Raw genomic sequence first — 25,607 nt, 5'->3', positions numbered from 1 at the left:
CCTGCCCTTGAGGATGCAGCCTCCAGCTGCGAGCACATCTGTCCCGCTGGGGCCGGCGTTCCCCGAGGCCCGGGCGGAGCGGATGGGGTCGGGGTGCGAGGTGACGCTTCCATCTGTGCCGTGCCTGTCCTGCAGCTGCCGCCGGGAGCCGCAGGATGGAGCCTCCGGGCCGCGCCCGCGCTCCCTCCGCCCCGGCGGCAGGTATGTCCCTCCCCGCCGGCACCGCCAGCATCCCCCTCCCTTCATCCCTCCTTCCCTGCCTCCCTCCCTCCCGCCCGCCCTCCGCCTGCATGGAGAGAGCCACAGAATGGCGGAGCGAGAGAAAGGAGCCGCATCCCCGCCCGCCTCCTCACCCTTCCTGGGGCTGCACCTCGCCTCGCCCCCCAATTTCAGGTACCGGCCGCCGTCCCCCCGCGGAACCCCCTCGGGGCTGCCCCTGCCCCCTGCCCGGGGCAGCGCTCCCCGTCTGCTGCAGCCCCCGCCCGCACGGCCGCGCCGGCCCCCGCCTCCTCCAGCGCTTCTGCCCCTCGGCGCGCAGCCCCCCGGCCCCCGCCCCGGCCATCCCTTCTGCCCCCCGCCCCAGCCACCGCTGAACCCCCACCGCAGACATCGCTCCAGCCCCCCATGGCTGCTTAGCCCGCCCACCCAAGCCATGTTGGCCCTCACCCCACACATACACCGCTGCAGCTTCCCAGCCCCCTGCTTCGCCTCATGTTCCCCTCGCACCCCATTCCCGCCCCCTTACCTGTCTTATCTCCTCTTCCAACACCTCTTCCTCATGGAAGAAAAAAAGCGTCATCTCTCTCCCCTCCCCAAGAAAAGCCTTTTTCCAGCCCTTTCCTAGAAATCCCAGGTGCTTCTGCTTCCTTCCTGCCCCTGTGAAACAGGAACCCCAAGTGAGACGGTGGGAGAGTGCCAGAATTGATCCTCTTAGCAATACCAAGTGCTCCCATCGATTTGGGATGCAGGGGGCTGTGTCTCCTCTGAAACCCAATGAGGCTTGTCACAGGGACTTCCGATGGCATGGGCCAGACCAGGGATGGCTGTGGGTTTTGGAGCCTCTGGTGCCTGCTAAGGGTAGCTCTGGGACAGGGATGTGCTGGGTGGGTAAGGGAGGGGCCCTGCCCCTGCCTGCAGGTGCGGTGTTCACTCGCTATCAGGGGTGGTTCGCTGCTTCTGGCAGCTGTGCCCTCGTCAGCCATTGCTCTCTGCTTGCCTCTGCCGCCCAGGGGTGCTGGGGGGAGCTGCCTGTGAAGGGGGGAATGGTTCCAGCTGCCTTGCATGCTGAGATTTTGGGTGGAAAGGATGGGGATGGTTCCCACTTGGGACCACAGCTAAGATCATGCCCTCCTCTGTCAGGCCCAGCCCCTGAGGCTGGGAAGCCCGCAGCTCCCTGTGAGGAAACAGATGGGTGCAGTCGAGCAAAGGTAGTGTTCAGGCAATTAATATTTCAAGGGCTCTGCTTCTGGACCCCCGTTGTTGGTGGCTCCGGGTCTTTGGCAGCTGCCTCCTATTGCAGCGCTGCCTGCGAGAGCTGCTGGGAGCTGTTGCAACATGGCTGGTGTACCCTGCAAAGCCAGCGATTAAACGCTGCCTCTGGAATCCTCCACTATGGAGAAGGGGCTTGGCCACCAAGCCAGGGGCCGCAGGCTGAGCTGCCGAGCAGCTCTGGGCCTACCACCTGCTGTCCTGGAGGTAGTGGCTGTCCCCTGGGTACCCTCCTGCTCCCCAGCAAACAGTCATGCCCTGGGAAGGAGAATGGGCTGCTGCTTCTGGCTGTGCCTCAGATCTTTGGAAAAGGAGCCCCGTGTGCTGCCAGCCTGCTCCAGGGAAGAACTGACCTCATGAAGGAGGCTGTGCAGCTGGATGGAAAACTGGGGAATCAAGGCAGGAGTGCAAAATCTTCCCCAGGCACCAAGCTCAGGGTGTAAGTGGAAGAAGATGCAGTGATGTGTCTGAGCCTGGGGCAGGGTCTGGCAGATCAGAAGCGATGTTGTGGCGGGGAGTGTCGTGTGAGAAGGGAGCCATGCTTGTGAAACACAGGCTGGGTTATGTGTCACAGCTTGGCTTGTGCATGTCCCAGGTCCTGCATCCCTGCTGCAGGGCTCAGGGAGGGGCTGTCCCCCACAGATGAGCTGGGCCCAGCAGCGATGAGCGCGGTTCAGAGTGAAGGCTCAGACCATGGCCGGCAGTGAGGTGGGCCCTGCCCTCTGCCCCTGCAGGATAAGGTGTTTCGGATTTCTGCCCTTTGGTACATGCACCTGCACTCCCAGCTCCGAGTGGTGACATGCCAGCCCAAGCATTAGGTGATTGGTTGGCTTGAATTGAGAGAGGGCTTGGTCCTGGCCAGCAAGCAGACTGAAGCTCTGAAGAGACCAGGCATAGAGGCCTGCCAGTGATGGTTTGGTGTTGTCTGAGGAGTGGGAGGAAAAGGATGAAGAGGTGATCCCTCCTCTAGTCAGGAGGTCCTCCAGAGGTGTCTGTTCATCACAACAAGAATAACAGCATTTTAGGAGACAGCAATAAAAAAGTAATTCTCATCCATCCTTCCTCTTGTCCTTAAGCTTCCCAAAGCCTTGCAGTGCGGTCTGTGTTCACTGGAGCTCCTTCACATCTTTCTCTGGGACGCTGTGTTGTAGCTCCTTGCCCTGCTAAGAAGCTTTGGCAGTGCTTTGTGGCAGGCTTTCCTGTGAGGAGCTCTCTGGGTAAGGAGTCCCTCTACCCAGCATTAGAGGGGACAGGGAGGACTGGCACAACGGGGGCACAGCTGGATGCAGGGCCCTGCAGAGTTGGGCCTGTGTGTTGCCTGCCCCACTGTTCCCAGGACTGTGGCTCTAATGTAGCTGGAACCTGGGAGGGGCCACTGAGTGATCCCCTCTATCTCCTTCAGCTTTCCCTGATAAAAGCAAAGGGCATCCACCCAGCTACTGGGCAGGAAGGCACCTAGGAAAAGAAACCCTTAGGGAGTTATTTGCACAGGTCAGGAGAGAGGGGAAACTATTCCACTACTCAGGGAGCCCTGTCAGAAATCACACCCCTTTGGGAAGGGAGAGGTTCTCTGGGGCAAGAAGTTCTGTCTTGTCGGAAAGTTCAAAGACACACCTTCAGGCTGAGAAAAAAATCAGTTTAGCTCTCTGGTTTGTTTTATGTGTCTGTTGTGCTCATCTGGAGCTGTCAGCGAAGCCTGTTTGGAGGCAGTGAATGAGCTGGGCGCCGGAATGGGGCTACCTGTCTTCTTGTGAGGGGAGACGAAAGGGTTGTCTTCCTCTGATGGAGGGGGAGAGACGCCTTCTCATCCATTCGAATAAAGCAGTCTCTGTGGCCATTGAGGTGGAAGAAAAATACAGGGGCCAGCCAAATGTAGGTTAATATTATTTTTTTCCACTAGTGCTGGTTACAGGATTTGCTCACAGCACCTGAGAGCAGACTATCAGAGCATGGCTCGGGCAGCTGGGCCTGTTGGAGCACCCAGTTTCATTACAGCATTTTTTTGCCCTGCATGGAAAGTCCTCTGCAGTGGCAGTGGGCTGACAGGGGATGGGATCAAGAGAGGCACAGCAGCCAGGACTGATTTTAAGGCTGTTCTTAGGACTGTGATCAAGCTGCTCCTGCCATGGGCAGGTAACTGTTCTGTTCATGCACCCACGTGTGTACTCTTGCTCGCAGCTCCTGAGAATCCCAAGTTTATCACTTCTCATGCATACAGCAGGGCTGCCCACCTTCAGGTGCCTCTTGGCACATCCTTCAGGAAAGTCTGTCTCCGTTTGTGAGGGTGGGAGAACCCTGCAAGGACAGGGTTCTCCCACCCTCACAAATGGAGACAGGCTCCCATATACCTATGATGCCTTGGCCATTGGCTAGGGAAGTTAGCCAAAATACACACGTAGGTCCTGCTCAGACTTTCACTGCCAGTGATAGAGCTGAGAGGAGTCAGAGCTGTTTCATTCTGCTGGTATTTTTAGCCTTTTTGAGAAGCAAGAGAGGAAGGAAGGGGTGTTTCCACCACAGGGAGGAGAGATGGGTAAAGAAGAGCCTTCCTTATGTTTCCTAGGAAGTCCTGGAGCATCCATGTGAGAGGAGCAAAGGGCGCGAGTAATACAGAGATAGAGATTTCTTTATTCATTGCATTAATTGAGGATTCAAATAGATTAGGTGCCTCCAGGCAGAGCTGATAGGGAAGATGGAGTCCTGGATGCTGTTCTTGTGGGGCTGAGTGACAATGACCACAGTATAAGGAGTGACATTCACCAGTGGTGAGGCACTGGTGGAGAGAGAGCTTGCAACAGGTTAGCTGAGAGGGCAGTCCAGCCCCTGAGCTGGGCTCCTGTGACATCACCCACTTTAATCTGTCCAGGAGCAAAGCAGGTGGTGGGAGATGCACCCATTACTTGAAGCTCCTGGAGTGGGTGTCAGTGAGGGGCAAGAGAGCAGTGCTGTGATGGGTGGCAGTGGGGGTGCCACCCCACTGTGTATCAGAGTGGGTGCAGCTCGTGGGGAGGGGGGATGCCCTGCCCTGTCCCCATCTCAGAGTCATGGTGGGTGCCTCTTCTAGAGCTACTTTGGCTTCATCTTGATGGGGCAAGGAGTGAGTGGGTCTGAGAGGCATGGGGGTGGTTTAGGATTATCTGTGGCTGCTGTACCAACAGTTTGTCAGCAACACCTGACAACCCCTCCTGGGAAAGACCCCTATTTCCTTCAGCAGCAGAAGAGGGGTGGGAGCTGGCAGAGCAGCTCACCAGGTATTTCTCTGGCCCTCAGCATGTGTTAGAGGTTGGGGAAGCCCAGGAATGATCCTGTCGGAGGCAGGAGTGGGTCTGGGGTTAGGTGGGGACAGACAGGGAAGGGGCAGTGCTGCTAGCACTGGTCTTCACTAGGTGGGCTTGTCCCTTGGCGAAGGCGCTCCCCTCAGGTTGGAAGTGCAGCTGGCCATGACGCCGGTCCCGCTGTGCTGGAAACACTCTGGCCTTTGCATCAGTGAGGGACCTCGCTCCACCTGATGAGAAGCTGGACAGATGCTCCTGTCTGTGTCCCCCTGCCGTGGGGGACAGCAATGCTGCAAGGGCAGGAGGAGACCAGGTGCTGAGGGTTTCCACAATAGGGTTAGCAGATCCCCTGTGCCCACTGTGGGTGCTGAGGAGCCAAGTGCTGGAGCAAGACCAGGAGCCAGGCTGGCTGGCTGGCAGGCAGAGGCAGTCAGCATCCCCAGCAGAGTGCAGGGACTTGGCGCTGGCTCAGCTGAGGAGGTTATTTTTTTATTTTTTTTCTCCTCCAGGACAGCTGATTCCATCTATTTTTAATGAGCTTCCCCAGGTTGCGCAGTGAGGATACAGAGCAGCGCCGGCAGCCTCAGACTGCGACGGGGCAGGCGGAGAGGCAGTGGGCACCCAGGGCTCAGCTGTCATCTCCCTCACCGCTCCTCACAGCAGGTCTGGGGGTGTTTTTTGGTGTGAGGGTGTGTCCCCCAGTGAAGGGGGGTCCTCCTCAATGCAGCTGCCCTTGAAAATGGAGTCAAGCACCGAGGAGGAGAGCTGGCTGGAAGATCAGTGGGAGAAATGGTAGGGGACCGGCTGGGCCTAGGGAAGGGGGGACTGTCCCGCGGGCATGCAGGGGAATGAGGGGCATCCCCTTGCTCCTGGGCACATCACCCTTCTCTGTGAGTGATGGCCACAGGACAGGAGCAAACTTGGCACGCAGTTGAGCCCAAAGTTTTCCTGGCTGCGCAGGAAGCTGTGTGACAGCCAGGCACCGGAGTGGCAGAAGGTGTCTGGACACCTCCTGCTGTGCCCCAGCATTGGCAGGCAAGGCCGGTGCTGGGGAACCTGCTCAGCATCTCCCCATCCCCAAGAGCATGGACAGGGCTGCCTGTCCCCATCTGGAGTGGGGGGCACTGCCACCCTGTCAGGCTGCTCCTGCGGAGCCAGGGAGCCCCTGGCAGCCCCTTGGCAGTGTTGTGCCCCTCACCGGGCCCGCAGTGCTCACTGCGCTCCCACGGCATGGCGGGTGGAGGCCCCGAGCATTAGCAACGGATGATGTGGATGATGTCCCACCCTGGCGACCCGTGTAACCGGAGAAGAAATCAATTTGTGCTTTGAAGGCTCATCATGAGCCTCCTGCTCCGCATTGCCTCCCTTCCATGGGCAGCAAGAGGAGATAGGCAAAGGGGGGTCCAGTCATCCCACCCTGTGCTGAAGGCTGTGTCCTTGCATTCCTGTTGTGTCTTGCAGGAGCTGCCTCCATGGGTGTGGTTGTTCCCAGCTATCTTCACCCCAGGAGACCACTGGGGTGGGGTCCTCAGAATCACAGAGGGAAGATGCTGCTTCCCTCATGGGCTCCTCCTGCTCTTTTCCCTCTCCAGGAGCTGGGGCAGGGGAGATGTTACCCCTCCATGTCACTGGGTTGGTGCTTCTGCAGGGGGGAGCCCCAAGATATGCAAGCAATGCTTAAAGTGAGAGTGGGAGCTCTGCAGGTCACCAAGCACCATTCTCATTCCTTTCTCACTGCACTGCTGGGGACCAATCCAGAGAGGGGTGATGGACTTGGCACAGCCCTTTCACCCAAGTGTCTCGCAGCCAGAGGAGCTGAGGGCAAAGGGAAATGGTGGCAAGCAAAGCAGTGTCCATGGCTTTCCATGTCTGTCCACTCCAGACAAAACTCAGGGGTCTGAGGAGGTTGGCCAAGGACTTTCGAGTTGGGCTCTTTTATTTACCCCTCTGGTAACGAATAAGTGAGAAGAGCATTGAGGTACCACTGTGTTGAAATGTTTTACTGCTCAGAAGCCAGGAGCACCTCACCACTCCCCCGGGGCTCATCAGCACATTTTCAGCTGCTAAAAGGATGGCTCTTGTTTTGAAGGGGTATAAGGAGTCTGTGTGGCTGGGGCTGGCAGGCCTAAGGGACCCCTGAGGCCATGCAGACCAGCTCAGCAGCACTGATGTTCACAGGGATGCCCATAGTCACCCTGGGGAGTGATTTTGGTGCAGAGGGAAATAGCTGCCCTCTCTTACTGCAGGCAGCTGGGCTGGGACATCCCTCCCAGCTGCAGCTCAGGGGCTAATTGTGCCATGGCTGAGAGATTTGCTGTGCTTACAAGTTCTGTGGGTCTTGATGTGGTCACTTGTCCCAGCAGGTCCATCCTCCAGCTGTGCCCTGGACACAGCCTTTCCACTTCCTGTAACCCCGGCCTTTGCCCTGTTGGGTGTCTGTGCCCAGCTGGGACAATCCCAGAGGTTCCCTGGGAGCGGAACAAGCCTCCTGTGATGGGGTTGGCTGTTGTGCCTGTTCCATGTTCTCTCAACCTGCATGTCCTGGCTGTCTTTGGTCAGGCAAGGGACTGCTTTGGGACACACTCCTGCCTCCCAACAGTCATGGACCATGCCAAGCCCAGCCATTCGATGGGGACAGACCTATCCCCTCTGGGAAGAAGCTGCCTTCCCAATCTTTCTTCCTAGTAGAGGCTGGGAGAGCCTCTCCTGGGATACCAGTGCTGCTCCCAGCCCAGAGGCACCATGGCACCCTGCACCCTCCTATCCACCACTGGGGCAGTGGGTGACCAGGCCATCTCCACTCCCTTCAGGCTCACCCATGACATCAGCCTTGAGGAATTTGAGGATGAAGACCTCTCTGAGATCACTGATGAGTGTGGAATCAGCCTGCACTGCAAGGAGAGCCTGGCCAGCAGGGTGAGTGTGATGGGGATGGGGAGAGGGATAGGGATGGGCAGAATGTGCCAGTAGGGGTTGCAGGACCATCAGCCCACATGCAGGACCACCAGATCCCCAGATGAGTGGTGCTTTCTCAAGGAACCCACTGCCATGGCCCCAGACCCCTCTGCTTGGCAGTACCCTCTCCTCACTCCAGCACAGTGCAGGTCCTTTCTGAACCAGCCAAACTCAAGGGACTCAATCTCGAAGCTGGTGTAATTTGGTTCCCACTGTGCTGTAAGGGTTGGAGTTTGTTCCTCAGAGATGAGCCCAAGGATTTGGGTGCAAATGGGGGCATGCCCCTATGTGAGCAGGATGACCAGCGAGCATCTGGCATCTGACAAGCATTCTCAGGAGTCAAGGAATTTGCAAGGTGGCACCAAAGGTCCCACCTGGACTGTGCCTCCTGTCCCCAGATGTACCCCTGGACCTGGGGATGCAGCTGGGCTGGCATGGCGAGAGCTGTCCTCTGTTCACAGGAGGTGTTTTCTCTGGCTTGCTAGCTAGCTTTAGCTAGAGCTGTTCACAGGTCTTTAGGAAGCTGGAGACCTGGAGGCTCCTGAAACAGGGATGAAGGAAGTAGCTCTGACACCAGCAGGCAGCAGGTGGAATAAAGATGGGAGCTGGGAAGCCTGTGCAGGTGCCACAGCTGGGTGTCCCATCCATCTTAGAGCAGGCTGTCATGAACCTGAGGGGTTCACACCACTCTTTGAACTTCCCTAGAAGGCCATGGGGGCAGAAATGTGGAGATAAATTGATAATTACATTGGATTTGGAAATATGCAGTGTTAAAGGAAAAGCCATGGCCTGAACATCCTCACACCACTCAAGGAATCACATACACACCACCTGAGACTTTTAACTGCTGGGAGCAGTCTCTTTGTAGCAGGCAGCTCTAGTAAGCTGACAGGTGCCCTTTTTGACCCCTCAGTCAAACACACACTCACTCTAAGGCTGACTCTTCCTCCTTCAACCTAGGTTTCCTGTAGCAAAGCCCTGGCTCAGATTTTATAAAAATAAATTGTTTTGTGGTACAGCACCAGGTCAGCTCAGGCTGGGTGCCTGTGGAGAGGGACCCTGAACAAAGAAACCCCTGGGTAATTATACCCATATACAACTCATGCACCCACCCCTGAGACATCTCCATGCACCTCTTGGTCCAGTGGTGATTTTTGGTCTGGGGTCTTCTAACATCTTACTGGGTTCTTTCTCTGTGTCTGTGCAGGCAGGCCATACACTGTTCTTATCTTGTGGAGTTACAGCTTCTGCTGACAGCTGGAGTCTCCTTGTCTTCTGGTTTGTACTTCTGGTGCACCTGCTCACTGGCAGAGCATGGGGAAATAAAAAAAGCCCTAGGCTTGGGACAAACACTCTTCAGCAACAACCACAGCAGCATTAGTGTCTTATCAATGCTCCTCTCATAAGAAAGACAGAACACAGCACTGCACCAGCTACTAGGAAAATTACTAGGAAAATTAACTCAATGTCAGCCAAAAACATCTCTAGGTGTAAACTCACAGCTTGTGTTTCAAGCTTCAGCAAATCCAGCTACTGATGCTAGGCAAGTAAAGCTGAGCAAACAACATACTAGATCACACAGTATTATAACTCTGTGAACCCATTCTAACTCATTCTACTTAAAACTTAGTTATTTAAGCTAAGAACTAATACCTCTCAACACAGAGTTTCTGCATTTTGTCAATGTGTTTCATGCTAAAGGATGCAAATGCTGGAGGAGCAGCCAAGTGGTTTGAGAATCATTCTGTCCCTCAGAGGAAATACTTCCTCTCCAAAACTGATAAAGACCAGTGAGGACAGGAAAGGCACAAGAATTTGTCGCAGATTTAAAATTAGAAAGTGAATTTGTGTCGTTTGGAATTCCTCACTGCAGGCAGGACAGTACAGGCAGACCTCATCCTTGGGAGGTGGAGGTGTCTTGCTGTGCTCCTTGGTCTAATTCGTGACCTTCCCAGCAAAAATTTGTCTGTTCCCAGCTATGGGGCTGCTGCTCGGTATCTCTGCTCCAACTGCAGGCTCCTCCTGCTGTAGGATGTTATGGCCAGACTTCCCTGGGACAGTCTGGGCTCATGGGCTGTGTACGCTGAAGGGAGGAGGGATAATGCGGCAGGGAAAACCAAGGGCAAACCCAGTGCTGGGCATCCATGAGGGCACAGCCGCAGTAAGGGCCTAACATTGGGAAGATCCTCCTGCCTGCAATAGGTGAGGCAGACAGAGACCGTGGGTTTGTTCTGATTCTTCCCATTACCCATCTCAGTTCCCCACTGCTGATAGCACCACTGGGCTCAGGGCAGGATTTTTTTTTTTCTCTACAGATTGACAGCCCTTGGCTGAAGTTTGGCAGGGAGGGGAAGGGGCAGAGGGGGACTTGCATCTCAAGTGCTGCAGCCCTTCCTTGAGGGAGAGGGAAACCAGTCTCTTTTGTCCATTTGAAACAGTTTACTCGGGATTTTCTGTATCCCTGTGCTGCAACACAGAGACCTGGCCCTCAGATGAGGGTTTGCTCAGGCTCTGGGAGCGAGCCCCATGCCTTCCCTGGGGACAGCTCAGAGCTGCTTTACACAAATGTCCGGGTGCACTGAGAGTCTGCTGGAGTGGGAGGGGGATGCGAGGCTGCCGTAGGGGAAGCAATGAGTTATTCATAAACACGGCAAGGGAGGAAGCTTATCATGCTCAGAAAAAAATGCCTGCTAAAAATACATCCAAATGGTTTATATGGGACACGGAGGATTGCCTGAGGAGCAGAACCGAAAGTGGTGACAACAATGGCTGTGAGAGGGGCTTTTCAATCCCAAATGTTGAAGGCGAGAGCCAGGGAGCTTTCCAAGCTGATTGCCATCCAGAGCGAGCTCGGGGCGACAAGGTTGCAGGATCTGCCTGATGGAAGCAGCCAGGCCCAGAGGGAGCAGCGTGGCCGGGCCTGCGTGCGGCGCAGGGGCCGGCAGCTCAGGGATGGCCGGCAGTCGGCATCAGCCGGCTAATTGCATCGTGTGGGGCTGCCTGGGGTGGCGAGTCACGGACGCTGGGACCAGGCTGTGAGGGAGCCGCGCTGACGCCCTGCCCGGTGAGCGCGCGGTGCCCCAGAGCAGCTGTGGCAGGGAGGTTGAAGGGTTGGCCCTGGTCACCCCTGAGGGCCAGGCAGCGGGTGAAAGCCCGGCAGTGGAGCAATGTGAGGTGAAAGCAAGCTGCTGGCTCACTGAGTCACACCAAAGCAGAGAGCCACGGGCAAGGGGGAGAGGATCTGGGGAGCACCGTGAGACAAGGGGCTGGAGTCATCCAGCTGCCCAGCGGCGAGTCTCTGGGGAGGTGAGCAGGCACAGTAACCCAACAGCGAGCAGGAAAGCACCGACCAGGAGCAAGGGGGACAAGCCCTTCCTGAGGGCTGCGGAGGTGACTGCTGGATGGGGACAATCTGTGACCTTGATGAGGTAGGGGGGTCTGGGCAGAGCTGGTTGATGACAAAACCTGTGGCAGTAACAGGCAGCTGGTGTGGAGGTCAACACCCAAACAGAGATGGGTTTTGGGGAATTTTTTGGTCCCAGAAAAACAATGACCTCGTTATGGTATATTTTAGAAGCTCTTCAGAAACAGTGGCTCAGACACACAGAAACTGCAAGGAGGCATAGACTGATGTTTGTGCGGGAGGGAGCTCTCCACTGACAAGGATCACACCTTGTGGATGGGAGACCATGTTCTAAGAGTGAGGAATAATACCACATGAGACTGAAAAGAGCCTTAATTTCAACAAGAGGTCCCCAGTGAATGAAATGAGAAGTGAGATAGGCTGAGGAGAGGGCTTGTAGAAGAAGCAGAGCTGTCTTTGGGGCTGCTGAATGGCAAGGCAGGAGGCCAGCTGGGAAGGAGCGGGGACCACCAGGGTGAGGGACACAACCTCTACCTCACCAATGGCAGCAGTCAGGTATTTTGAGAGGGAGAGTTGCAACAAAAGCACCAGACTTGGTATTTGGTCTTGTTTTAGTGGCTTGGAAATCCAGGGTGACACACTCTGGTTTCAGCAAGATGGATCCCAGCAAACAGGCAGAGGTTAATAGAAGTTTAGTACCTCATATATTTTGCAGGATCTGTGGAAAATGGTTAATGCAGGAATGAAAAAAAAAACTATTTAAAAAAAGAAATACCTCTATTGGAAGTACCTAAGAGCATGAGAACAAGTGCCCAAAGGGTAAAGAGCCGATGAAGGGCTGTGCTGAGCCTTCATGGATCTGCATGAAAAGGTCTGAAACAGCCACAAAGATACAGATATGTGGAGGAAAAAAACCAGTTTTTTCAGCATAATAATATTGCTGAAAATGCCAGAGGCTTTGTCTAGATGTTCAGCGCCACTGATCCAAGTGTGCTGCTGCTGGCAGCTGCTCCCAGAAGGCCAGCAGAACCCCCTGCAAAGAGGGAAGCAGCTGCCATGAGCCTGTGATCTGGGGACTGGTGGGGAACTGGATGTGTGGGCTGGGAGCAAAGGATAGGGCAGCAAGGTGGCTGCTTACTCCATGCAGCTTTTCACAGGCTGTCTCATGAGGCTGCCTCTGTGGTCCATGGCCAGCTGTGGCTGTGCCAGGCTGGGGGCAGAGGGGCTTCTCCTGTCACTTTGAAGCCAGCCAGTGGTGGGGAGAAGGGGCACAGTTGTGCCTTCTGCTCAGCAAGTCCCCCTTGCTTCCCTGTGCTCACAAAATGCTTTTCCCAGCTGAAGGTTTTGCCACTCCTCTGACAGTGAAGGCTGCGAGAGTGGGGCAGCAGGGAAGAGACTTGCATCACTCAAGCAACATCTTGTATATCCCCCCACTCTTTTTGCAAGAGCCTTTCATTCCTAGGGAAGCAAGCAGCTTCTTCAGGTGGGCAGCAGCCCCCACACAGGGGATTCCCCAGCTTAGACCAGTGCTCCAGGGGTGATCCCAGTACCTCTCAATTGCAGCAGGGTTCATTCTGCTCCAGCCCCCTGGAACCATGGATCACAACATTGGGACTGTCAGAGACCAGTTGCTGGACACTGGGACTTTTTGCCATTGCGACGGCACTGTGCAGGTGGGAGGTAGGATCAGCAGGGGCACGCCGGCATCACATCAGTCCCAGGGTAGGTCTGTAAGGAAGCATGAGTGTCCCCGTGACTGCACTGGGGATAGGTGTGCATCTTGTTTATCCTACCGCAAGATTTGGGCACTGGTACTGCTCTCCCACACACCCTAATCTCCCCCACAGGGTGAAGGAACTTTGGGAAGTCACCTCACCATTGCATCTGTGCTGAGACATGAGCATGCTCAAGCTGACCTTAGGTGACATTAACTTGTTCCTAGAGGGCTCCCAAGGCAGCCTGCTCTGGTGTGGCAGTATCCTGGCAGATAGAAAGGCTTCCCGATGTCTAGTCCCTGCCCTTGCTTTGCAGATCACTGCAGGTCTCACTCACATGGTAAGGCGATTGATTTCTGTGTGGTTTCAAAATCACTTTGTTGAGCTACAGGCCATAAATAATTCCTGCAGTGGCTGTAGTTTCCTCCTAGTTTTTGAACCTGGAATGCTGTACCCCTGCTAGGGTGCCCTTTTCTTCAGAATGACAGTGATTTGCGTTTCTGCATCCTTCCGGGACTTTTCCCTCTGTAAGTTTCCCAAATGATTGTTACAGCTACAGGATTATGGAAGCAGTGTTATTAGCAGTCTAGATTGAATGTCACCAGCTGACTCCAATACACCCACTTCGGCTAGGTATAATCTATTCACTTGGCATTTCCCTCCAGTTCTTTTCCCGTGCCTCGGTTTCCTTGTTAAAATCCATGTGATTTGTCACAGACAGAAATGCAGAACTTGTAGCATGAAGGCTAATGCTCAAAACAAGGGATTTAAATGTTTAAAGCCTCAAGAGGACAAATATTGGTGACAGTGCTTCTCCAGTTGCTCACCCACTGCAGGACTTCAGCAAGGACACTGGGAGGAAATGACTCCCATGAGAGGGTTTGTACTGTGCCTGCAGCAGGCAGAGCCCTGCCTGTGCTGGCTTTTGTCTGACAGTTCAGGAGCTGGTAGCAACAAGAGCTCTTGGAGTGGCTGCCAGAGCTGCTGGGGCTATCTCTTCTCTCATGACTCAGGGGGCATCCTCCATGCAGCCGGAGACATGGATAGTATTCAGCTGCAACAGCCCACCCTTCCCCACCTCTGCCTGCTGAGGAGCTTGCAGTCACCACAAACAACTGATAACACAGGCAATTCAACTCCAGGATGCCAAGTTGCTGCCTTTATTGCTGGCTGCAACAACTTGTGCACGTGCAAGCTCCAGTTAATGCAAGGAGGGGGCCTTGGGAAGGCGCCCACGGACCTTTAAACACACACAGAGGCGATATTGGTGCCTCTTCGCCCAGCAGCACAGCCACAAGGAGTGTGGTGGCTCTGCACTTGGGCCCAGCCAGGGTGGTGGGATGGGACACCTGCTCCTCACAGTCCCCACCGGCCACAGTGGCCACCCTGTTCCAAAAGGGTACAGGGGAAAGAGTGGAGCTGCCTCCAGCCAGAGCACAGCCACCACTGGGGAGCCGGTGCTGGGCATCCCTCCCATATGGCCTCAGGTCTGATATATGCAAATGCATGCAAGGAGTGGGCAGAGACAGCTTGTCCTCAATGAGTAAGACAAGGGGGAAGGAGCTGCTGGTCCAAGTGGGCATTACAGGGAAGGAGAAGCCTGAGTCCTTTCAGAGGTGTGCAGTAAAAATTTCAACCCTGTAGAGAGAAAAAGTAGTAGTAGTAATGCAGTACACGGTGCCACAGTGGTGGTGGGTTCTCCACCTGTGAGGATGTTCAGGTGTGATGGACAAGACCCCAAGTGACCTGCTTCAGGCAGGGGGTAGACCGAGTCTGATCAAACTGATTACATGCTTGTATGAGTCCCACCTGCCAGGACAGGAACCAAGAAAGGGCACAGTCTGCCTTGGAAGGGAGAATCATAGGGCAGCCCAGGCTGGAAAGGACCTCAAAGGATCACCTGGTCAAACCCTGTGTGGGAAAGGGAGTCTGGGTGAGACGATCTGGCATCCTCTCTAGTGGCGTCATGAAAATCTCCAGCGATGAGGACTCTACCATTTCCCTGGGGAGGTTGCACTGCAGAATGGTTGTTCTCACTGTAAAAAATGTCCTTGTTATGTCGAGATGAAACCTGGGTGTGCACGTTTGCGTGCTTCGTAGTGAATGTGACGGCTGCATGTACCTACCGACAGACACCTGCCGGGAATAAGCCCGATCACTAAGGGAGGAAGGATGCTGCCCACACCTGCCCGGGGAGGGAGTGAGGGGCTCCCCGGCTCCGGGAATAACATCGCTGCCCCTTTAAAAGGCAGCGGCGGCGGGTGCCGATGCGGCGGTCTCGGCCCCCCTGCCCGGCCCCGGCGGGAGGCGCGGCGGCCCGTCCCGCCCGCCCGGTGGCCTGATCGCGGGCGCTAATCCCGGCAGGGCCATGTGAGCCGGGCGGGCGGCGCGGCCCGGGCGGCGGGCGGCGGGGAGGCCAGCCGGCTGCAGGCCGAGATGCTCCAGCTCGACCTCATCGACGCGGCGGGGGACACGCCGGCCGAGGAGCAGACGGCGCCCGAGCCGCTGCAGAAGGACCCCCCGGCCGGGACCACCGAAGTCTACAGGCCGAAGCGACCCACAACCCTCAACCTCTTCCCGCAGGTGCCTCGCAGCCAGGTGAGGCGGGATGGGGGGGCTCGGGGCGATTGGGTGGTGCGGAGGAGGAGGAGGAGGGATGCTCCGCCGTCTGCCGGGGCTTTTGTCTCGGGCGGATGGAGGGAGGGGGAGGGAATAGAAGGGGATGGAGGGGCTCGGCTGGAGGGGTGGCGGGGCTCGGCTCCGCTGCCCGCGGTGCTCGGCGGGGCAGCCGCCCCCGCCATCCGAGCGTCCCTTCTCACGGCCGCTCGCGTCCCCGCGCCGGGCGCAGCGCAGGCCGAGCCGGAGGGAGCCGTCTGCGAGCCCGGGGGTCCCCCGGTGCCGGGGACCTGAGCACGCCCTACCCGGCCGGCCCTGCGCACCGCCGAGCATCCCAGCACTGCGCTCGGCGGGGGTTCTTTGAGGGGGCTTAGGCGCCAGGTGGGTCCTTCTTTCATCTCTGGTTTTCATCTCCGAGGTGGAGAGAAAACACGCCAGGAATCGTGCCGGGATTGAGATGTGCCCCAGCAGGGTCCGGGTGGCCTGGCAGAGCCGTGCGGCAGGGGCAGGGGGGCAGGATGGGAGCTGCGAGGGGCTCCTGTGGGATGAGGAGCAAACGAGGCATGGATACGGAACGCGTGAATGAGCCATCGCGGGACGGGGCACCACGCCACGGACTGGCAAGCCCAGGGCCGGCACCAACAGCTGGCTGGGCTCCAGCTGCCCCGGGTTGGGGCAGCACCTGCTCTAGGGCAGGTTGGTGACACCAGGTGCGCTATTCCTGGCAGTGGGGACCTGGTGGCCTCAGCTTCTGAGTGGTGGTGCCTGGCAAGAGAAGCATTAATGTCAGAACCCCGTACAAAATCTGAGAGACAGAAAAGCAACGCCCAAAATGGTGGCCGGGAGAACAAGGGGGTACTGTTGTCTCGCTCATGCTCAGATTTTGTAAAGATTTTGGATGGTTTTAGCCAAGACTACCTGCCCCACACAGCCATGGTGTTACTGTCAGCCCTGGACTGGATGATATTTTGGTGCCCTGCATCCTGACCCCTGAGGCAGCGGCTGGAATCCCTTTGCTCTGCTGCTTCTGCAAACTTCACAAGCCCACGCAAAGTGCGCGACGTGCAGGGCTATTTTTGCCGGCCTCCTCCATTCAGCTCTGCCTTCTGCCAAGTAGGAGGATTTTCGTTGCGGTGACGTTCAGCCGAGGAGCATGAAGTGAGAGGCAGGTGTCCCCGTGGGTGACAGATGGGGAATAGTCAGAGCTGGGTGTCACCAGCCCAGCACCGGCAGCTGATGCCAGCTCTCTGCCTGAGGCCATGGGTGGGAGGAGGAGGAGGAAGGCACAGAGCCAAGGATAGGCGCCCGAAGGCAGCTGGCACCGGGGACAAAGGCAGCAGGGCTGGGGAGGCGGGGGGAGTTCCACTGAGCATAATGGACAAGGGGACAGCAGCAGCCTTGTCCCACCCTGTACAGGGACCCCGAGGAGCAAGTGGTGTGTGGCAGCCACATCCAGCTGGGGGAGGTGGGGAACAGCAGGGCCTTCTCCCAGACACTCGGTCCCAACCGGTGTCCAGGGGTGGGAGCAGGCGTCTGGAGAGAGATGGGGGTGGAGGGAGTTGCAAAGATGGTAGGCTGGGGAGGGGAAGCTGATGGTCCCCTTGCAAGGAGATGGTGGAGGCTGTGGAGCTCAATGTGGGGTGTGGGAACAGCTGAGCTGAAGACATGGGGAATGGGAGAGGGGGCTTTGCTGCAGCTGGCAATAGGAGCCTAGAGCCAGCGAGGATGGTGGCGCAGGACTGCGGCATGGCTGGCCAGTAGGATAGCGCTGTTGGCAAGATCTAGTGGGAGGGTGGCTGTAAGGTGCTTGGGGTTCCTGTTCTGGATGACTACCTCTAGCCAGAGGCACTTTCTCTCTGTCTACATGTGGTGCCCTGAGGAGAGGACAGGGTGCAGGGCATCCCTTGGGGACCAGCCTGTCCCCTGTCTGTCTCCACTTGTGTGAGACACTGCATTCCCTTGACCTGCCCAACTCCCTTCTGCAAGTAGTCAGAAGAGGGACCGTGGCCATGCATCCTTTCTTGAATGCCCAACTGGGGCACCAGGCACTCTGCCAGACAGGGTGTTCACAAAGCAAAGCATCATCCCACTCTCTGCTCTAGTGGGGCCAGGATCCAGTCTGGTGATGTCTCAGTTGCTGCTGGGCGCCCTATGATCATCATCCCAGGCAGGTGGCCTGGAAATGGTGAGAGGAATATCCCCAGCTTCCCAGGGGGCAAGAAACATCTATTGTGACTGGCTAGGATCATCCTCTAAGATTTTGTGAATGCCTCTCCACCCTGATGGGGCATTACAGACCCCTGAGTGCTCTGGCCCTGAGGGCATGGGTGGGCTCAGTGGGCTGTGCCTGCTGCATTGCTGCCTCCTGTCCCAGTCCAGGCAGCCAGGCTGGCTTGTGTGTGCTGGCCCCGTGGCACTCTGCACGCAGAGGCCATCATTGTGACAGCTTGCCTGGCCCACATCCCGGCCCATCGTGTCCCTGGAAAAGGCTAGCAGGGACATGCTGTTATTTGCCTTGGCACAGGCGGGACTCGTGGAGGCCATGGTGGGAGGTTGCCAAAGCTCTGTGAAGGGGGTCTCTCTCTCCCCACATGGAGGCAGGGATCTGGCAGGCATGGTTCAGCAATGTGTGACATGATGGAATTTTGGGGCAAAGGCTTCCCTCATGCCAGCGAGGAGGCAAAGTAAGGACAGGGCAGCTCCTGTGCTGCTGGGAACAGCTGTGGGTTGGTGATAAGGCCGTGAGAAAATCCAGGGAGTCCCAGCAGGGCTTTAGTACTTAAGTAAGACCTAACAGTGCAAAATGCTGCAGATGGGGCAGAAACATTCAGTGCCTCATAGGAGGGGCTGAGAGCATGTAGCCAGGGACATCCTGGAGATGGATGACAGCTGGCACTGCATCAGGCAGGATACCACACCCTGTGGAGGCAGGCAGGGAAGACTTGTCTCCCATCTGCAGGAGGTCCTCATTAGAGGGGACTTGGTGCCCTTTGCTCTCTGGGTGTTGCAGCGAGGCTGAGCATGTGTTCCCTTGTGCCCGTGCATGGCCAGCCACCCAGGGCTGGGCAGGCAGGGCACAGCACCCACAGAAACTCGCCCAGGCATGGGAAGCATGGATGGCCTGATCCTGCCTCTCCTCTCACGCTGCTCAGCAGATTGACATCTGCAAGTGAGCTGTGTATGTGTAGATTTGTATACATACACACTATCTGTGTATGCCCCTGTGTACACCCAATACAGATGTCTCCAGAGGCAGGCATTAATCTATCCAGTAGCTGGCTTCTAGCTGAGCAGCAGCACAACAGCTGGTCCTTGGGATTTCCCCCATTTCATTAAGTTGGGTGGTTTGAAGGTAGGCAGGGCTGGCAGGATGGGAGCAAAGCATGCAGGCAGGCTCAGGTCTTGAATTTTTTGTCTCGGGACTGTCCAGCTGTGGACTTCTGCAGCCGAGTTTCCCCTGGTGGAGGAATGCAGCCCAGCTGGCTCCTTGCCCACCCTGCTTCAGCCATCATGCCAGCTCTTGCAGCAGCAGCATGGTGAGATGTAGGGCTGGTGGTCTCCCCGAGCATCACGTGCCGCAGCATGCCCAGCCGAGTGGGGTGCTGTGGACCCAGGGAGGAATGGGTGCTGCCGTGCCACATGCTGTTTACTGTTTGGGCTATAAGGCAGCTTTGTTCTTCTCCTCAGGACACTCTGAATAACAACTCTCTGGGGAAAAAGCACAGTTGGCAGGAGCGGGTGTCCCGGTCGTCATCCCCTCTGAAAACGGGTGAGTTCTCAGGCTTTTGGCCAGGGTCAGCTCCTCGCACCCTTTCATGGTGCTCAGGAGCCTGAGGCAAGTAGTGCTGGAGCAGGAGGTTGGGGAAGACATACCACATGGATGCAGAGTGCGTGTATGTCTTGCTCTCTACAATTACCTGGAAGGAGATTGTTAGTGAGCTGGGAGTTGCTCTCTTCTCCCAAGTAGCATGCATCAGGACAGGAGGAAATAGCTTCAAGTTGCACCAGGGAAGGTCTAGAAAAACATACTAGAAAAATATTAGAAAAAATTTCCTTGTTGAAATGTTGAACAAGCATTGGAACAGGGAAGTGCTGGAATCATCATCCCTGGAAGTGCGGGAAATTCTGTAGATGTGGTGCTTAGAGATACGGTTTAGTGGTGGACTTGACAGTGTTAATGCTTAGACTTGAGAATCTTAGAGGTCTTTTCCAACTTAAATGATTCTATAATTCTGTGAGTCTGGGTGGCATCCCTGGACACCTTCCCCCCAGGGAGCATTCCCTCTGTGTGGCTGTCTACGCTGCTCTCCTCTCCCTGCAGGTGAGCAGACCCCTCCCCATGACCATGTTTGCCTGAGTGATGAGGTCAATCACCAAAACAGCACAACCTCCACCAAAGACCGGGGCACATCCACGGAGAGCCCATGCCGGCGCACAGCAGCCACACAGATGGCCCCAGCCTGCGTTGCCTCATCCCGGCCACCCGAGAAGCACCAGGCCACCAGCCGGGCCCCTCCACATGGTGCCAGCGTCGTGGTGGTAACGAGGGGCCCCGAGGCCCACCGGGACCGCATCCGCTACCAGACGGATGTGAGGCTGGAGGCCACAGAGGAGATCTACCTGACGCCCGTGCAGAAGAACTCAGACCCGCTGGAGACTGACAAGCCGTTCCTGTCTCAGTCCAGTGAGAACCGCATGTCCATCAGCTCCGACATTGACACCTCCGGCTATTCAGCCCTGGCAGGGAAAACCAACCCCTCCATCAGTGAGGAGGATGAGGTGCTGGACTACATGTCCTCCCCTGACAAGACGAACCTGCCCAGGGCCTCCTGTGGTGGCGGTAGTGGTGGCTCCCGGCCAGGGCACAACCTCCAGAGAGCCTCTGTGAGTTCGGACACCAGTGCCCTCTCCTATGACTCTGTCAAATACACACTGGTGGTGGATGAGAACGTGCAGCTGGAGCTGGTCAGCCTCAAGCAGTGCTACTCAGGCTACAGTGATGAGAGCGACTCGGCCACAGTCTACGACAATTGCATCTCGTCACCCTATGAGTCGGCCATTGGTGAGGAGTATGAGGAGGATGCGCTGAAGCGTGACTCAGTCTGCCTCTCTGAGGACTCCACCCCCGAGGCAGACATCCACTTCTCCAAGAAGTTCCTCAATGTCTTCATGAGTGGTCGGGCACGCTCCTCCAGTGAGTGCTGGGCACTGGGGGAAGGTGGGCTGGGGGCTGCCTGCCTTGGCAGCCCTGCCTGTCTCTGGTACATGCTCAGGAGATAGGAAGCTACCAGCAGACATAAGCCCCAGTTCTGCTTGCTGCGGCCTGTGGCTTTGTCCCTGGTGGTCCAGGAGGCATGGTGGGGCTTGGAAAAATGTCGTGAGTGTCAGGTGGGGGTGGCAGTAGGTGTTTGAGGCTGCACTGAGGCATGCCCCAGATATGGCCATGCTGAGGGGAAGGCTGAGTGAGCTCACAGTGGGCCATCATATTACTGGCATGCCACACTCCTCTCTAAGCCCAGAAGAGCACTGTTGGCATGCTCCAGCAGGCAGGGTTTCCCATGGTCTTGTCATGACTGGTCCCATGCCGGTGTCACAGGTGTTTGTGTTGGTACAGGGAGGCCTTGTTCCCAGCAGGGACTGATGGGCACCAGCGTAGCAGCTCCAGCCGTGTCTCTCTCTCCTGTGGCATCACATGGCTTTGTCTTGGATGAGCCATCCTGCAGGAGCCTCAGCAGACAGGCTGGCCCATGTCCTTCTCTTGGCTGTGATGCTTATCCCTCAATGCTGACATGTCCTCTTCTGCCTTTGTCCCCAGGTGCCGAGTCCTTTGGGTTGTTCTCCTGCATGATCAACGGGGAGGAGCAGGAGCAGACTCACCGTGCTGTCTTTAGGTGAGCTTGCAGGCACAGGCTGTGTCTCCAGCCTCTATCAGGGAAAAAAGCTGGTGCAGCAGTCCCACCAAGGTGGGGCCAGCACAAACTCCAGTGTTTCCAGTGTGGGAAGCCCTGGGGAACAAACCTGTAGCCTGTAGCTCATGCCCTGCCCAGGAGTAATGTTTGCCCAGGCTGCTGCATGAGCAAGACCTCCAAGGGCAGTCAGGGCCTCTGAGGAGCAGCTTGGATGGTGCAATAGGGGATACTCTTGCTTTAGGTGTCAGAATGCTGCTGCCTCTTGAGCCCAAACCCCCTCCAGTGCTTTATTTAGCATGTCAGGTTCCCACGGCTACCAGGGCACTGCCTGGCTTGGTGGTGGGTGCCCCAGCAGTGTGCCAGTGAGAAGGCCACCTGCACTGCTAGCCAGCCAGCTGCTAGTGCCTCTCTGCCCAGGTTTGTGCCTCGCCACGCGGATGAGCTGGAGCTGGAGGTGGATGATCCTTTGCTGGTGGAGGTGCAGGCAGAAGATTATTGGTATGAGGCCTACAACATGCGCACAGGAGATCGGGGCATCTTCCCTGCCTACTATGCTATTGAAGTCACCAAGGAGCCAGACCATGTAACAGGTATCAAGCCTCTGTGTGCAGCCTGCTGATGTCCCCAGCTCCCATTCTCCCTGCTGAGCAGTCTGGTGCTGAGCAGGGGGCGGGGGAGAGGACCAAACTGGGCATCCAGCAGGGAGCAATGAGCAGGTTCTGCTGTGATGCTGGGAGTTGGTAGCTGGTGTTGAGGGAAGCTTCTCCTGGGCAGGGAAAAGCACGGGGTTGGGAAGGTGGAGAGGGGAGGTGGAGCTCAGCCCATATAGCTGGTCACCAGAGATGATCCCCGCCATGTGCTCTCTCTTCCAGCTCTGGCCAAGAGCAGTGACTGGGTGGACCAGTTTCGGGTGAAGTTCCTTGGCTCTGTGCAGGTTCCCTACCACAAGGGCAATGACGTGCTCTGTGCGGCCATGCAGAAGGTAGTGTCCCACTCCATCCCAGGGAGCAGGAGTGCCTGCTCCATCTGGCAGCAGGGCAGAGCCTCAGTGGGGAGCCATCATCACTGCTCACATGTCCCACGGCTTTGTCTCTCTCTCCTGCAGATTGCCACCACGCGCCGCCTCACTGTGCACTTTAACCCACCCTCCAGCTGCGTCCTGGAGATCAGCGTGCGCGGGGTCAAGATTGCTGTGAAAGCTGACGACTCCAAGGAGCACAGCAAGGTAGTGCCCCACTCCCTGCTCATCTCATCCCTTCCCTGACTGCTGCTCTGAACTGGCTCATTCCCTCTGTACTACAGGCCATGATTGAATATGAAAATTAAGAGTCTCCACCCCATGTCTGAGGGTGTGAAAAACACCATCATCAGCATTTTAGGCCCACCATTGAGGTCCCCCATGCCTCATAAGGCCCAGGTCTGGGCAGTATTGCCAGGTGATGCTCTCACAGCTGCCAGGCACGTCACTACGCTGGGGTGCTGTGAGCTGAGCTGTACCTGGTAATCTGTCAGCTGCTTATAAACCTTTCTGCTGCTATTTTGAGTGGTGTCCTCCAGATCTGCCCTGTAATCTCTTTATCTGGCAAGGGCAGGCTGCTGATTAGTATTCTGCCTAAGTAGCATAGTAAAGCACATTGGGATGCTGAGCAGAGGAAAGTGAGGGCTTTGCAGCAAGCTGTTGGGAAACCTCCCTTCCAGCTGAGGGATAGGAGTAGCTCGTGGCTCTGAGTGCTGTGATAGAGCGGGGATGAGGTTTCTACAAACCTTGCCTATATCTAGAGGATGCCATCAACTTAGCTGCACTTCAGACTTATATAAGTAAGTTTTCATTTCTGGCTGGGACCCTTTGACACCCAGGCTTGAATTGACTTGTTTAGTTCTAAGTTATCCATTCATCTTCTATGTACTTTTGTTTCTGGGAGCCTTTTTAGTGAAGAAGGAGGGCTGTGTGTGCTGGTGAACAGCAGCACTGACTCTCAAGCCTTAGTACAGTCTGACTCAGGGCCTCCAGGGAAATCCTGCAGGAGCTACTGGCGGTAAAGGCAGCTGAGGTGAGAGCCAGCAGGGCTGCCTGGAAAAGCTCCCTTTGTTCAGGTGCTTGGAACAATCCTGAAACTGCTGCTGATAGCAGCCTGGGATTAGTCTCCAATTAATTTCACTCCTCAGTCTCCAAGTGGATATTTCCAGTGGCCAGAGACCAGCTGCTCTGCAGGGTGCGAGGAGAAAAGCTCTGACAGTTCCCCTCTCTCTCTCCCCCACAGGTAAACAAGTGTAGCCATTTTTTCCAGCTGAAGAACATTTCCTTTTGTGGGTACCATCCAAAGAACAACAAGTGAGTAGCAAGAAGTGTAGTGCAGCTCTCAACACCAGTAGCTCAGCAGCGAGGCTTTGCTGCCTTCCTGCTCCCTGGGGGTAGCACAGCTGGGACTAGGAAGGGAAGAAGAGGTTTCCCAGAGCCCTGGTTTGGATGGCTTCCTGTCAGCCCAGTGCTGCAGCTCTGGACATGGGCTGTGGCATTTCCCTGGGTGGCCACCAGGATTTATGGGGGGGGGGGGGGGGGGGGGGATTTCAGGTCCCAAATCCATATGCGTAAGGGAGGGTACACCTCAGAGATGCTGGGGTACCTATGCCTGCTGGTCTTCTGGTCCAGTCACATCCACTTTCTTTGCCCTCAGATATTTTGGGTTCATCACCAAGCACCCTGCTGACCACAGATTTGCCTGTCATGTCTTCGTCTCGGAGGAGTCCACAAAGCCACTGGCGGAGTCTGTAGGGTGAGTCCTGGCTGGGCAGAGAAGGCTGGCTCATAAAGGGCAGGAGGAACAAGATGGCCAGGCTGAATCCTTCCATCTCCCCCTACATGTGGGGCTTGGACCTGGGCCCCAGGCTGGCACCTCTTCCTCAAGTGAGATGCTTGGCTTGAGAGTCAGGGCTGATAGGGCTGTGGGCATCATATTCCTGACAGTGTTGGAACAAGTCCCAGTGCAAGGCTTTGCAGGCAGATCGCTGAAAGTCATGCACTGTGCAGGGAATCAGAGCAAGGATGGAGACCCTGTGGCTCTGATGGCAGCTCTGGGGCTAATGCAGAAGAGGTCAGGGCCTGGGGGGGGTCAAACAGGGCACAGGGTAAGGAGTGAGGGTCAGGATGGAAACAAGGATCTATAATTGCCTTGTGGGGAGGCTGCTGCTAAGCTTTGCCTGGTGCTGTGTTGCAGGAGGGCTTTTCAGCAATTCTACAAGGAGTATGTGGAGTACACGTGCCCCACAGAGGACATCTACCTGGAGTAGGGGCTGGCACAGGCACCTCCTGCACAGCCAGGGCCGCAGCCTCGCCCCTTCCCCGTGTCGTGCATGGACAAGAGCTGCTTTGAGCCTGGAGGAGGAGCGGGCCCGGGGCAGGGCTCCCCGGGGCACGGAGCGCCGCCTCTTTTCGTGACTCCCCTTCCTTGGGCTGGGGGGACGGGAGGGGGGAGGGCTGGACAAATTGTGTTTATTGTACAAAATACTCTTAGTTTATTCTATTGGAGAAGCACCCGCTGGGTGCCCTGCTTGTGAGCAGTTGGTGGGGCAATAGTGTGCTCGTGCCCTTTACAGCTGCAGGCTGGGATGACAGCATCTCCTCCTTGTGACCATGGCACAGCTTCCTGTCACATCCATCTGGGGTGACTTTTAATTGCAGTGGCAGAGTCAGTCTCTTGCAGTACGATGACACAGCAGCTAAAGAAAACAAGACCCACATGCTGGCTCCTGCCTGGGAGATGGGATCACCCCCCTGCCCTGGGGAGATGGTTGCTGGGCAGGGGTGCCAGAGAAAGCCCCAGTATCTCCTCTGCCAGATCCAGAATGAGATGAGACAGCTTTCCCCTGCCTCTGTCCCCATTCCCACCCCTTCTGTCTTGTATCCATGCCCTGGGGAGAGAGAAAAATTCCCCTCATACCTCCCTGCAGTAACTATACCCTTGGGAGGGAAGCCTTTCTCTGCCCCTTTCCCCTCTCCCACAAGCTGCAGGTGGCAGAGGCAGGGCAGGGGCACCCCAGCTCAGTGGGGCTCAGCCCCTGCACAAAGCTGGGTGTCTGCTGAAGTGGAGCAGGGAAGGGCTAAAGGCTGCAGGGAGCCGTGCGAAGCACCAGGGAGGTAGAAGAGCTCTCCCGGTCCCTGCAGCCAGTGATCTCTGTGCTTCAGCTGGATCTGCTGTGATGGCAACAACTATTAAATATGATGGTTCCTGGAGCAGAGCTACTGTGGTGTTTGTTTCCCACTACCACGGGTTTGGGCTCTGGCTTC

At 56.5% G+C, this 25,607-nt stretch overlaps 1 protein-coding gene across 2 annotated transcripts; it reads left to right on the top strand.

Moving 5' to 3' along the window:
- The first annotated feature begins 253 nt into the window (after nt 1–253).
- Nucleotides 254–25,553, top strand: MAPK8IP1 (mitogen-activated protein kinase 8 interacting protein 1). 2 transcript variants are annotated; one of them, XM_038137853.1, is made up of 12 exons: nt 254–393; nt 7,574–7,679; nt 15,162–15,395; nt 19,101–19,182; nt 19,735–20,607; nt 21,229–21,304; nt 21,740–21,912; nt 22,195–22,304; nt 22,428–22,547; nt 23,584–23,654; nt 23,998–24,096; nt 24,538–25,553. In XM_038137853.1, the coding sequence occupies exons 1-12, from the start codon at nt 308–310 to the stop codon at nt 24,608–24,610; spliced, it is 2,103 nt and encodes a 700-aa protein (XP_037993781.1). In that variant the 5' UTR covers nt 254–307; the 3' UTR covers nt 24,611–25,553. The 2 variants fall into 2 exon arrangements, with proteins under 2 accessions (XP_037993781.1, XP_037993782.1); XM_038137854.1 differs by lacking the exon at nt 254–393 and adding an exon at nt 5,392–5,555.
- Nucleotides 25,554–25,607: the final 54 nt, after the last annotated feature.

Source organism: Motacilla alba, chromosome 5 (assembly GCF_015832195.1).
Source record: "Motacilla alba alba isolate MOTALB_02 chromosome 5, Motacilla_alba_V1.0_pri, whole genome shotgun sequence".
In the NCBI taxonomy this organism is placed as follows: domain Eukaryota; kingdom Metazoa; phylum Chordata; class Aves; order Passeriformes; family Motacillidae; genus Motacilla; species Motacilla alba.
Note: the sequence above shows the minus strand (reverse complement) of the source record. Positions and strands in the feature narration are given on the sequence as shown.

Coding starts and splice junctions, on each gene's coding strand:
- MAPK8IP1 (XM_038137853.1), top strand. CDS start 308: ATGGCGGAGCGAGAGAAAGGAGCCGCATCCCCGCCCGCCTCCTCACCC. Junction 7,680..15,161: donor AGGAGAGCCTGGCCAGCAGG/GTGAGTGTGATG, acceptor TAATCCCGGCAG/GGCCATGTGAGCCGGGCGGG. Junction 23,655..23,997: donor TACCATCCAAAGAACAACAA/GTGAGTAGCAAG, acceptor CTTTGCCCTCAG/ATATTTTGGGTTCATCACCA.